Raw genomic sequence first — 13725 nt, 5'->3', positions numbered from 1 at the left:
ATAATAAATCTTAATCTCACTCCACTCTCTCACCACCCTCCCACCCCTCTCGCTCTCTATCGTTGCAGTTGGTAAATCGTACATGCCGCACAGCTCCTCGCTGACCACCTCCACTTGGGTAGCCATCGTCATAGCTGGACTGTCGTTTGTGCTGCTGCTGGCGCTGCTGTACGCTTTCTGTCGCTGCCGGCGCACGCATGCGGCCAAGAAGCAGGCGGCGGCCTCTGCGGCCACAGCCACGCCCAGCAGTGGTGCCAAGGACTACGATGTGGATGCCACATGCGGCACTCTGGTGGCCGCAACTGGAGACACGCAACAGCAGGCGCCGCCGCCTCCTCCGCCCTACTATCCCACTGGGAGCCTGGACAGCAAGCAGCTGGATGGTGGCATGGAGCTAACATTAACAGCTCTCCACGATCCCGACGAGCAGCTAAACATGCAGCAAGGAGAGATGCACACACAGCAGCAGCAGCAGCAACAGCAGCAACAGCAGCAGCAGCAGCAGCAGCAGCAATATCAAACGCAATCCAAATGCCAGCAACAAGGACTCTACCAGCAGCAACAGCAGCAGCAGCATACGAATGGCTATGGATATCATGTGGCAAGTGGCATTGGCATCGATGGCGACAGCTATCAAGTGCTGCCCTCCTCCGTCGCTGGACACCATGGCGAGTGTAAGTAGGCAGCTGGGCGTGGCGTGGCCGTGTGGGTCCGGCACGATGGCTTCTTCATTAAGCGTCGCAATTTCCTTCTCTCATTTTTTTCGAGGGTTCTCGCAGATTTATGGCGGCCATTTTGACGCCTCTTTGGGTCGGTGGGATGGCAGATGCAGGCCGGAGCGTAATTGCATTTCATGTCAATCTAGCAGATTCCGCTACCTGCTCCTCCCGCTCTCCCCCTCTCCCACTCGCACTCCCTCGCATCATGCAAATGTCGTTGCATAAGCAGCAGGCAATGCAAATTCCTTGGCAACCAAATGACATCCATCTGGCGACTATCCGATTCGCTGTGTCCATTCAGTGTCCAACATCCAGCAGCATCCAGCATCCGCTCTGTTCGCTGCATTTCGGCGTAATTCCAATTAAGTGAGAATTAAGCCGTTGGCCGTTTCTTTTGTGCTCTTAATTGGCTTTAAGCCGCCTCCTTCACATTTTGTGCGATTGCAACTCATAAAACTGTCCTTCGACAAAGTCGCCGACACTCAAGTGCCTGTCACTTGAGCCAACTCCGACTCCAACTCCAACTCCAGCTCCAGCGACAATTAAAAGACCGAAATAAAACTAGCGACAAACAACACTTGGCCAGCAAGCGCACTCAAATGAGCTGAAGCCCGAGCGAACTGCAAATCTTAAAGCTTAAACAACTCACAAGTGGCAGCTACTAACTAGACGCTCCCTCCCTCCTCCTCTCTCTCCACCACCTCCACTTGTATATAAAATAAAAATTAATGAAAATGAAAATGAAAATGGAAAAAGAGAACGAGAACGAGACAAAGCTGAAAATAATCTGACAAAGAGCTGGGCATAAGCCAGAATTCGAGCTATTTGACAACAGTTGCTCAGAAAGCAACTAAAAGATTAAAGACTTAAGCTTTGATAGAAGCAAAGCACTTAAGCTGCGTTTAATTTGAGCCAAGTTAGTAAGACGTAAGCGCTTAAACTAGCCAAGTTTTAAGAGCTAACAATATGCTAGCTGGCATCATTAAAAATATATTAGTCTTTAAGGGGAAGTGCGGAAAGTAGGATAGGATTTTTAAATGCCAATACACAAAACTGACGAGTGGGAGTAGAAAATACCAAAAGTTAGTTTATCCAAGCTAGAGACAAGTAGTTCACAGACTTGATGATGAGGGAAAATTTTGTACATACATTTTATATTTTATTTGAATCATGGGAAAACTTAATAAATTCACCAAATTATTTTCACCTAATTGATTTCAATCTGGCTCACAATAATTCTAAATATAATTAACGTAAAATGTTTAGTTTATTATATTTTCCATGAATCATTTCCATAGGACATTTAATTTGATAATTCATTTAATCTATTTTTAATTATTATTTTTAATTAATTAATTATTCTTTTTCTTTATTTATTATTTTGATCATCATTTTTCTACATTTTTTTATATATCAACAACTATAAATTTCTATATACACATTATTTTAGAGAAATTATAAATTATAGATAATAATTTTTTTAAACATTTAATTTAATTGAATTAAACACTTGTATAAACCAATTATTTTTATTTTTATACCCTGAACCCATTTTCAATGGGAAATCAGGGTATAATGGTTTTGTTGAAATGTATGTAACAGGCAGAAGGAGGCGTGGCAGACCCCACAAAGTATATATATTCTTGATCAGGATGACGAGCTGAGTTGATTTGGCCCTGTCCGTCTGTCTGTCCGTCTGTCCGTATGTATGAACGCGTCGATTTCAGAAGATATAAGAGCTAGAGACTTCAAATTTTTTTTAAAATGTCCGTAATTACAGCGCGCATATCAAGTTTATCATTAAAATTCGATAACTCATCCCGATCTTTTTTTATCGATAAAAAACCTTATCGAAAACCAGTTATAAAATTATATCTTCTACACCTTTATTGCTAGAGTCTCCAAATTTTTAATGTATGCTTATATGCAATTTATACAATTTCGGTTTTTGTTAAAATTTACCCCCCACCCTGAAATTCACCCCCTCATCCTCACTTTTGTAAAAAGCGTATTTCAAATACTAGAGACTTGTGCTTTGGCAATTACATGCATATCCATGTTATAATCATAATCTAAAAGTTTCATGAAGATCGTACGTCCACAAAAAAAGTTATTAAACAATTAAGTTCTCATAGTAAGCGCTCACTGCCGCCCATGCGTGTTTATGCGTGGGTGCTTGTGTGGGTATGTGTTTGTGTATGTGTGTGTGTATGTGTGTGTGTATGCGTTTGTGTGTATGCGTGTGTGTGTGTGTGTATGTGTGTCTGTATGCGTGTGTGTGTATGTGTGCCTGTGTGTGCGTACGTGCCTGTGTGTGTGTGTGTGTGCGTGTTTCTTGTGTAAGCTGAAAGACGCGAAAAATTATTGAAATATCTATTGCTCCAAGGGTTCAGGGGATCTCGTAGTCGAGCAGTCTCGACTAGAGCTTTCTTACTTGTTTTTATTTAAACAGTTCTACGAGTATAAAGGAATTATGATATATGTATGTTCATATGTAACTTAAGCATAGGAAGAAAGAAAAAGAGCTTAAGTTTAATTTATTATTTAATTTTTTATGTACCAATTTTTTATAGAAATTTTAAAATTCAATGTTATTATGAAAAGTAATTAAATATGTTAATTTTTATTTCTATTTTTATATTTTGCTCTTTATATGCCCCAATTTCCGAGCTTCGCTTAACCTACCCATTTATATAGTCCTCACCAAAGCCATAATAACTTTTAAAGTCAAAGCAAAGCAGTTTAATTATAATCAACGTCTGAGAATCTTCACTTCATCAACGTTCACTTTAGACTCACTCTAAGAACTCTAATGAACTGTCTCGTCTTGGAGTGCCCCACATTTCTTGCCATCCCATTCACATTCATATGTAAGCCCCAATTCGAATTTAGAGCTTGTATGGAATCTCATATTTCTTACAATTTCTCAACAAGTGTTTAACATGAATGTGTAATTTTCCTTTTCGCCATGAAAGTGCCGTCAAACGGCAACCGCACGAAGGTCACAGTTGGCCAAATGCAACGTGCTTAAAGGCCTTAAATAGTTTTTAATTATATTCCGAGTGCATAATGCCTTTCTAACTAGACTAAATGCTTTTTGTATATATTTTTATAATTTTATTTCATTTCATTTCATTAAATTTTTTTCCCTCCCATATTATTTTCCATTTGCGTAGTTAGGCAAGCTCCTCCGAGACAGACATAACAGGTATGCGCCACAGAGTTTTTTTAAGTGTGTATATGTCTGTGTGTGAGTGTGTGTGTTTGGCTCATAGTGAAAGGCAACATTTTTGTAATACGTTGGACGAACTATAGAGCGCTCACCCCGCCTCAGCTGCTAACAAATTTGACCAAAAAATGTACACCACAGCATACACTTTAATTGTGTGTGTGAGTCGAGTCTGTGTTTGTGTGTGTGTGGCCTTTGGCTGCTTTCATTAGGAAGCCAACGTTTAGTCTTCTGCTGCTTCTTCTTGGTTTCATTTTTTTGGACAGCTTTTGAATTCGCGTTGCCAACGCCAACTTAATTACTATTTCTTTACCCACATCCTGCTGCATCGCCAACCAACCGGAAACAAAACGTCGTGTGATACACACCCACACGCACACACACCTCTGTCTCCCTCTCTCTTCTCTCGTCTATATGTATGTGTGGTCCATGTGGTTGCAACCAAAGCAGGACCACTTGAGGCGACAACCGTTCCAGCAGCAGCAGCAGCAGCAGCACGCGCCGCCAAACTAACGAAACAGCCCACCACCAACACCATCAGCACCACCATCCCCCCCACCAGCAACACCACCACCAACAACACCACCAACAACTCCAGCAACAACTCCACCTTGAAGCGTGGCCAGGTGAGGGGGCGGCAGCTGGTGCAGCAGGTGCAGCAGGTGACCGCAGCTACGGCAGCTACCACCACGGCGCTGGCAACGACAATTACAACAACATCACGTAATGCCAAAACCGCAACAACAACAACGACGCTCGCCATCTCAGGTAAAGGCACAGGAAAATGTTGTGGGATTAAAGAGACGTGCAGCGTGCACCACCTACAGCACCACCAGCACCATCAGCACCACACTTGAACTTTGCACCGCAAAATGCACACACGACGCCAATAACTAACTGTATAAGAACTTGCACCAAGCAAAGCTTGCCTCTTGCCGCTTGCCTCTTGCCTCTTGCCTCACGCCACTTACCACACTTGCAACGCACGCTTCAATCTTAATGCACCTATGCACCTATTGTCGCACGCCTTCATCTTCATCTTCTTCTTCTACTCTCACCTGCCACACGCCTACCTTTCATTTATCAACACTTTTATGCACCAAATACGTTTCATAATACAGCGCGGATGAGCCTAAAATACGCTCAGCATGATTTGTATGTAAATTCTGTAAGGAGACAGTTTGAGAAATTCAAATTTTCCTTTAAAGGACAGCAAATTTAGAGAGCGAATTTTGGGAGTATAGAAGGCAAATGAGCTGGGCTCAAAGAGTAATTCCTTTCAATAATATGAAATGTTCAGTCCTTAAATATCGTATATCATTTATTACCTTTCATTCTATTCACTATAAAATCACAATAGTTATATATGAGCTGGTTTAAATCTCACTTGCCAATCAATGCTTCTACACGCTCAAAAAACCATTCCCGCTGTTCTATTCGTCCATTGAAATTATAACGGCCGCGTCCGATCAGCCAAAGTTTAAGTAGCCATCTCGCTCGCACTTAGCAATACCCGCAACAACACAGAGCAACAGCTCTCGTTGTCTCTCTCTCACCTATGGAGTTGGCGTATGCAAGCGCAAGCTCTTCAGGATATTATTTACTTACATACAAGCTCAGTCACTCACTAATACTAGTGCAGCAGCCAATCACAGCAAACTTGAGCAGAGCTGCAAATGAGAGGAATGCCAACAAAATTGGACTTGGCTATTCGATCTTTTGATATATCATTAGCGATATTTAGCGATATTTATTTACATATATAATCTATCGATTGTCCATCGACTTGTAAGCTTTTCATTAAGTGTCGGTTTGCTTGACAGATGTACTCTCAGATCAAAATTACAGAAAAAAATAAAAAAAAAATTCAAAAATAAAAAAAAAATTATTAAATACACACCAACGACTGAACACAATTCGGTCATAGGAAATTTAGTTTGGAATCTATACCTAAACCTTTTTAGCCACAATTTCTACACGCCGTTTTTGTAATGTTCTTGCTTAAGTCACCGCTCAATCGACTTGGGCTATTGACGCATCGGTTCATTACGTTTCAATATCGCAACCATTTCTTCAAATGGCCGCCAAAATCTGTGAAGAGTGCTCCGCGCTTGCAGGTGGCAAAGGCAACGGCACGCGATAAATCGGTGGAGACAAATCCAGTGAATCAGCCAACGCCGCTCGACGAGAATGAGCCGAAGCTGGCCAAAATGAAGGCGGTGCCGCCGCCCAGCTTCAATATCAAGGATCAGCGCGACAAGTGGCTGGCCAAGGTGTCGCCCCAACTGCAGCGCAGCAAACGCAAGGCCAACGCGCCAGCTGACGGGAGTGCCGCAAGACACGGTCACCCCGGTTCGGGTCCGGGGCCGGGGCCAGCGGTGCACTCGCCCATGCCCGCTCACCTGAATATGGATGGGAATGCCCAGAGCTTTGGCATCCCTAAGCAATTTCAGCCGCCAGCCTGGCAGCAGCAGCAGCTGCAGATGCAGCACCAGAAGAAGCAGCCGCAACAACAGCAGCAGCCGCCGCCCGGCGAGGACTCGGGCCGAGGGTCGGCGGACCGCAGCTCCTGGGTGAATCGCATGCACGGTGCACAGCAATCGAAGCAGGCCCAATGGCTGAAGGACATGAAGGCCAAGCAGCAGGCTGGATGCGATATACAGCAGCAGAAGCTGCAACAAATAAAGATACCCTTGCCGCAGAAGCCGCTCGGGACGAGCCCAGCTGCAGCTGTGGCGATGACTGCGGCTGCCGCTGCCGAGCCGAAGCCGGAGGAGCCACCAGAGCCAAAGACGCCGGAACGCATTGCCTACCTGGAGGCTGTCAAGGTGCTCAACAACTATCAGATACACGAGCCCACGGCCGGGCGTGCCCAGTCGAAGTCGAGCAGCCTCAGCGACAAGCTGGAGCCGAACATCGAGCATACGCTGCTCTGCCTCAGCCAGACGGGCTTCGAGCGCGAGCAGCTGGAGCGCATACCCGTGATCCAGGTGGCCGGCTCAAAGGGCCGCGGCTCCACCTGTCTGCTGGTGGAGGCCATTCTACGTGCTCACGGCGTCAGGACGGGCGTGCTCTGCGCCCCGCATCTCTTTCTGACCAACGAGCGCATACGCATTGACGGCGAGCCGCTGCCAGAGGAGCAGTTCACCCAGCTGTTTAACCAGCTGCACGAGAAACTGGCGGAGATGCAGCCGCCGCCCAGCTACACGAAGCTGCTGACTGTGATGGCATTCCATGCGTTTCGCAACGCCAACCTCGACGTGGCCATTGTCGAGGTGGGCAGCGGCTGTGCCAGCGACTGCACCAACATCACGGCGCACGCCCGCACCATCGGCATCAGCACCTTGGGCTGGGAGCAGAGCTTCAGCCTGAGCAACTCGATGCGGGACATCGCCTGGGCCAAGGCGGCCATCATAAAGCCGGAGGCGAGCGTCTACACCAGCGCCAGCCAAACGGAGTGCTGCGAGGTGCTCAGCCAGCGGGCCAAGCAGGTGGGCGTCCAGCTGCACCGCGTGCCCAACTACATCGACTACATGGAGGCGAACATGGCGTGCAAGAAGCTGTTGTCCGGCGCCAACTACACGGTCAAGCTGAACGGCTCGCTGGCCATCCAACTGGCCTACGACTATCTGCGCCGCCACAATCCCGAATATGTCGTGGGCCTGGAGCACAACAGCCTCCAGCTGACGCCGGGCGCCACACGCGGCCTGGAGATGTTCGAGCAGCGCGGCCAGTTCGAGGTGATGAAGTACGACATGTTCAATGTCTATCTGGACAGCGCGGACACTCTGGAGAGCATGATGATGTGCCGCGAGTGGTTCTATACGCGCACCCGCAGCAGTCGCTCGCCCAAGATTCTGCTCTTCAGCAAGGTGAACGAGTTCAATGCCAAAGATCTGCTGACCATCCTGAGGCACAATGTGCGGTTCGAGGAGGCCGGCTTTGTGCCGAGTCCGAATCGCTTTGAGGGCGAGGCGCTCGAGGAGCAGGAGGAGTGCCAGGATAAGGAGGCCCAGGACGCCATCAACTGGCACAGCATGGAGGAGCTGCAGCGCGCCCGGCGCAACGCCAGCAACTGGCGCTCCCTCTGCGAGGAGAACGGCACCAGGGACAACTCGCACATGTCCATCTCGATAGAGGCGTTCTTCGACCATCTGAAGGAGAAGTACGGCAAGCAGCGGTACGGTATGCGTAACGAGCTGGATGTCCTAGTGACTGGCTCCCGGGAGCTGGTCGCCGGCACTATACAATTGATCCAGAAACTGAAGAACAAAGATTTCGGCAAATGGCGCTAAGAGAACTCAAGTCAATACAGATTCGAGCCACGCCCCCAAACGACAATTCAATCGGTTTTTGCTCTCGTTTTGTTCAAGTTACTCGATATATATATATGCATATATATGTATGTATGTCTGTATATGTGTATATGTATATGTATACGTGTGTATATGTCCATCTTACTGTGTATGTCACATAACTGATTTAAATTTCTAGTTACTGTTTTCCCCCCCCCCCCCTGAAAATAACCTCCAATAAAATATATCACTCGCGCTTTAGTCTGATAAGGTCAGCAGCAGCTTCACGTAAAATCAATCTGAGTGCAGATCCACTACGGCATATATCCTCAAGATACGCATACGCATATAAGTCAGTTGTCTAACAATAAATCACATATGTCATTATTTATGCTCCTGTTTTAATTTATCTTTCTATGTTTTTTTTTTTTTTCTCAATAGGATAAATAGATGTCAGCCACATTTTAAAATGTAACAAAAGTTAACTGAGCTGTATATCATATATCTTTGTTATGTGGGATATATATTCCTATATATATAATACATTTCTCATACTTATTTCACATACTAAAATATAAATTACTATCATTATCAGCCCAACTGTCTTACAACCTTTGTTTAATGATTTCTATAATTTTCCTGAAGGTAAATATTATCTATTTTTTTATTTTATTTTATTTTATTTTTTATTTATTTTTTTTTTTTTTTTTTATATATAGAATATCTCGGCAAATATGGTTAACTCTATTAAATGCTATATTTACATCAGCTGTATAGTGTATAGCTAAAAATAAACCTGTTAAAATTTGAATAACTTATCCTCACGATAAATATTTCTAAATATTTAAAATGTCAGTACACACAAAATTGAAAATCACCTTAGTTAGTATTAAATATTTTAAATTTCTTGAATCTTCTATGTGTGTGTGTGTGTGTGTGTGTGTGTGTGTCGAGTGGGTCGAGTAATTTAATCCAATTGGGTTGTCCATCAACTTCAGTCTAAATTATGCAAAAACGTCGGAGGTATATCAAATGCAGATGGGCAAACGAAAAAGCGTAACCCAAGTCGGAGGCGTTGGTCCACTTGGACAGCTGCTTGGCTGCTTGGCTGACTGCCTGGCTGGCTGATGAGCATGACGTGGCATCTTTTATATTTCCAATTAGCCATTGTGACTTTCACATTTCCAACTGCTCGACTCTACCTGACGCACAATTTAAATATATATATATATAAAGAGAGAGAGAGAGAGAAGGAGAGAGAGAGAGGGATTTCCTTAGCTGCTGCAATAATTTATGCCTGCCTTTGCCTTTTTTGTAGGGTCGAACAACATGCCCGGAGGCAGCCAGGAGAACAACTATAGCAATGCGCGCGATTTGTCGCAGGAGGCGCTGTGGCGCCTCCAACTGGCCGCCGCTCAGAGCCAACAGATCTACGTGGAGCAGCGACCGCCATCGGCGTTCAGCGGCCTGGTCGACTACGCCGGCTATCAGCACATCAACACGGTGACCAGCTCGCTGAGCCAGCAGAGCTTCGGACAGCAGCAGCAGCAGCAGCAGTCGGTCGGAGTGCAGCCGCTGACGCCGCATGAGATGCTGCAGGCAGCGCAGCGCTATGGAACGCTGCGGAAATCAAAGCAGCCGCCGCTGCCGCCGCAGCGCAAGGATCCACAGCAGCAGCAGCAGCAGCAGCAGCAGCAGAAGCAGCAGCAGCAGCAGCTGGGTGAGTGTTGACCGTTTGTCTTGTCAGATAAGCAGCTGAGATGAATGGCAAGGAAATCAGTTTGATTGATAATGCAACTAAGTGTTGCAAGTGGCAGCGGGACGGAGCAGGAGCAGGGGCTGGGGCTGGGGCTGGGACTGGCAGCTCAAATTGTTGCACACTTATAAATAAAATAGATTTTGCATGTTCAGCTTGAGCTGGTAGCTTGGCAGCCACTAGGATGTGTACAATTTGCATCTGTATCCTTTTATGCATGAGCAGCACAGGCAGCAGCAGCAGCAGCAGCAGCAGGACTCGGGCACAGCTTGCGCGCAAGCACCAGAGACACAAACAAACACGCACACACACGCACACTGTCGCACATATACAAACAGATAAATGCACATAAAATAGTCAGCTCTGGCTGCTGCTGCTGCTCCTGCTGCAGTCCTCTTGTTCGCCCTCCCTCCCTCCAAGGGAACAAATCGCTTGCAGCGACAACTATTGCTGCCCCGCCTCAGACTAAACAAACGCAGTTGCTCCTCGTCCCTCGCGGCTGCTGCACTCTGTGGCGCGTCTTTAAGCGCCAACATGAAATAGAAGTACAGAAATAACTGCAAAACGGAAGCTAGTGCACTGGGTTATATCGGGTATACACAACTAGAAGTTATCCTAAGAGCATTCAATATGTACATATGCATATATGATATTTAGGCATATACATGTTTATCGATAAAAAATCGATAAATACAGTGAAGCGTCATTAGAGGGATGGTGTAACGAGCAACAACTTTCAAAATATCAAATATTTTACACTTGTGTTATTCCAAATATTATGATCAGATATTAAATCTAAATATCTCTTAATCGATAATTATCGATACGAGTTATTAGTTTTTTTTTATATATTTTTTTTTATTCTAAAATTTATATTGGAATCGTACTACCGATTTCTTCCTCTTTAAAGATTGTTAAAAAAAAAAAATCAAAATAAAAAAACTTTAAGTTTTTATACTTAGAGACTTGCATAATACCCCATTTTAGTCATTCCCCAATACCACAGGGTATTCAAAGAAAACACCGATAAACTACGTAAAAAAAGGCAAGTAGATAAAAAGAAATGCCCAAACAAACTGCAAAAGCAACGGCAAACGAAAAATGTAAAATGTGCACGAACACAAAATATTTTAGAAAATCAAAATCAAACAACGCTGCGAGCTATAAGTGAAGTGAATCACTGAACAGAATGCAACGCCACATGCCCCATAAAAAACGAAGAGTAGAGAAGAGCAGAGTAGAGTGAGAGAGGGAGAGGGAGAGCGAAAAGAGTGAGAGTTGAGGACAGCCAAACCATCAGTTGGATAGTAAACCAACACACACACACACACACATACACATACAATGGATATAAGCTGCGTAAGAAACGGGCGAAAATCAATTGCTGGCTAGGGGCTATTTCCATATTTACGACTCGATTTACGCTTATGATTCGTTTAGTTAGCAGAGTCATCATTCACACTTTTATTATCGAGCAGCAGGTGATGTCTAACGGTAGCATGAAGCGCTTTTTAATGGATGCGCAGTAAAATGAGCAGAGTTCCAAGTGCTTCAGCTACAGTTGGCTGCGGTTTGAGCCAAGTGAGCTGAAGTATGTGAAGCTAGGTTAAGTGATGTGAGGTTAGGTTGGGTTGGGTTAGGTTTAGGTAATGATTTCTTCAGAGAATTATGTATGAAATTATAAATGAGCTTATGAATCGATATCGATACAAATGTAAAAGCTTTGAATTGTTAATCGAGTTCATTAAAAGCTTTTTAAACATTTTCAACAGCTTTCAAAGTTGCAGGAAGTAACTACGAATATATGGAAATTTATAGATAAATAAAATATTATAAATTTGCTTCACTGTCTTCATTCCTTAAATTTTCTTCAATATTTTCAATTTTTCAATTTCTGCATTGGTAATAAATATTAAATGATAATAAAAATGAGCTTTTAAGCACGTTCAAGCTAATCCCTAAACATTTTCAATTGCCATCAACATATATATGTATATTGCTTGGCAACCAGTTGACCTAACTAACCACAAGAGGTTGCAATTTTTTGTTGAAAAGCTCACGAAGCGAGCTTTAAATGTGCCGCAATAATTTTAAGTTTTTACCACTTCATGCCACAAAACTATGCAAACCAAACGGTGCATTGTATAAAAACCATTTTGATTGGGTTGCTTATGAATGCAGACAAATACGGATACATATGAATGCACTGTGATACCCTGTGAAAGGAAACAGTGAATAGGAACTTGAGCACTAGGTAGAGTAGAGAAATCGGACTGCTTATATGTGAATAGGAATGTATATACAATGTATGTATATATGTATGAATAGAAGATGTATATGTATGATGTAATGCCCTGCAAAGAAAAATAATCGAGTGAGGGCAAAGATGGACTCAAGGAACTGGACGGCGAGAAGAGCTGGAGCATTGGAAATTTTGATTTGGCTTGTGCTATTATAAATATAAGAGAAAATTTAAAGTACATCTCTAGTCTAAAGAACTAGGAACGTAGTAGATCTGGAGTACTGACTGGTAATTGAATTCAAATACTAGAATTCTCAAATTAATTATTCTGATATAGATATAATACTGGAATTATATATGAAAATTAACCTTGACAATACTTTTGAAAATTTGTATTATTAATAACACTAAACAGAGATTTAATATAACCTAATATGTGTTATTCTAGAAGTAGATATTAGAAGAGGCAGATTGTTAACAGATATATAAAATTATGTTAAAGATTTGTTTATATATTATATACAATTCATGCTAAGAATAAAACATTCATTTTAAATTGGAATTATTTCCTTTCCTTTAGCCAAATCATCCAGATTTTTCGCTTTGCTTCCGATTTGCTCTCTAGCTAGGCTATCTCTGAGTCGACTCAGGCTGGCTGCTCCGACTCGCTTTTGTTTTTTGTGGTTCCGCTGCTAAATGCTGCTTCAATTAGCTAGACAAAAGGAGGCAACAGGAGCCAAAGCAGCTGCTGGAGGTTGTTTTTCATCCTCCTTTTTTTTTTTTTTTTTTTTTGTAAATTGTATTGTTGTTGTTGCAGTTGCTGCTGCTGTTGGCCATTCATATTTACCATGCTCGTGCATTATGAACTGCTTCTAATCCGCTTAGCTCCATTGCAAAAACATTTCAATTAAAACAAAGCAGCCGTAGTCTAGAGCTGCTGCTGATGTTGCAGCAGCTGTGGCAGCCACAGAGTGTGCCCCATTTTCTTCATTTTGGCCACAAACAACGGCAGCAGAGTACGGCATTCAGGCAGCAGCAGAACAACAAGCACGAATACGAAAAACATGTCCATTCACTTCACTTCTTGGCCACAATAAGAAAGTAAAGCCCAAACAGGAGTCGTGACATAAAAGAAACTCGAATTGATTGGCTTCAGCTGCTGAAGCCGGAACGAAAAGGCGCCTCCTAGGAGGACAATTTCGATTTCTGATTCCTGTGCAGGACGCACGAAGGCGAAAGAGCTGGAGCAAGGAAGAGAGCGAGAGCGAGAGGGAGATAGAGTGAGATAAGCTTGTTGAAATTGCGCAACAGCTAACTGTAAAGCCTCTTTGCAATATATTTTATGCACCAAGAAGTCCTCACCTCGATATTTTATACTCTCACTAGAGCTCGATAAAGCTGAGTGGAGATACTTGCAGAGCTGCTAGGCTGGAAGGGGCAGAGTATTGGAAATTGACTTGGCTTATTGACGATAGGATAGAAAT

At 43.7% G+C, this 13725-nt stretch overlaps 2 protein-coding genes across 22 annotated transcripts in view; both read left to right on the top strand.

Moving 5' to 3' along the window:
* fred (friend of echinoid) overlaps positions 1 to 13725 on the top strand; it is a 149640-nt gene that overhangs the window by 123199 nt on the left and 12716 nt on the right. For 18 of the 21 annotated variants that reach the window (XM_089465026.1, XM_089465024.1, XM_089465025.1 and 15 more), the window contains 3 exons: positions 69 to 674; positions 4396 to 4716; positions 9562 to 9963. In XM_089465026.1, coding sequence (XP_089321152.1) covers positions 69 to 674; positions 4396 to 4716; positions 9562 to 9963 — 1329 coding nt within the window. Of the gene's footprint in view, positions 1 to 68; positions 675 to 4395; positions 4717 to 9561; positions 9964 to 13725 lie in introns of those variants that run through there. The other 3 variants (XM_089465027.1, XM_089465030.1, XM_089465029.1) reach the window with 3 other exon arrangements.
* Positions 5732 to 8630, top strand: Fpgs2 (Folylpolyglutamate synthase 2). The gene has a single exon (XM_018004633.2). The coding sequence runs from the start codon at positions 5940 to 5942 to the stop codon at positions 8241 to 8243; it is 2304 nt and encodes a 767-aa protein (XP_017860122.1). The 5' UTR covers positions 5732 to 5939; the 3' UTR covers positions 8244 to 8630.

Source organism: Drosophila arizonae, chromosome 3 (assembly GCF_054131065.1).
Source record: "Drosophila arizonae isolate 15081-1271.41 chromosome 3, UAZ_ARI_1.0, whole genome shotgun sequence".
NCBI lineage: Eukaryota > Metazoa > Arthropoda > Insecta > Diptera > Drosophilidae > Drosophila > Drosophila arizonae.
This window is presented reverse-complemented; position numbering and strand designations above follow the sequence as displayed.

What these genes read in the sequence shown, in the direction of transcription:
- Fpgs2 (XM_018004633.2), top strand. Translation starts at nt 5,940, where the DNA reads ATGTTCTTGCTTAAGTCACCGCTCAATCGACTTGGGCTATTGACGCAT.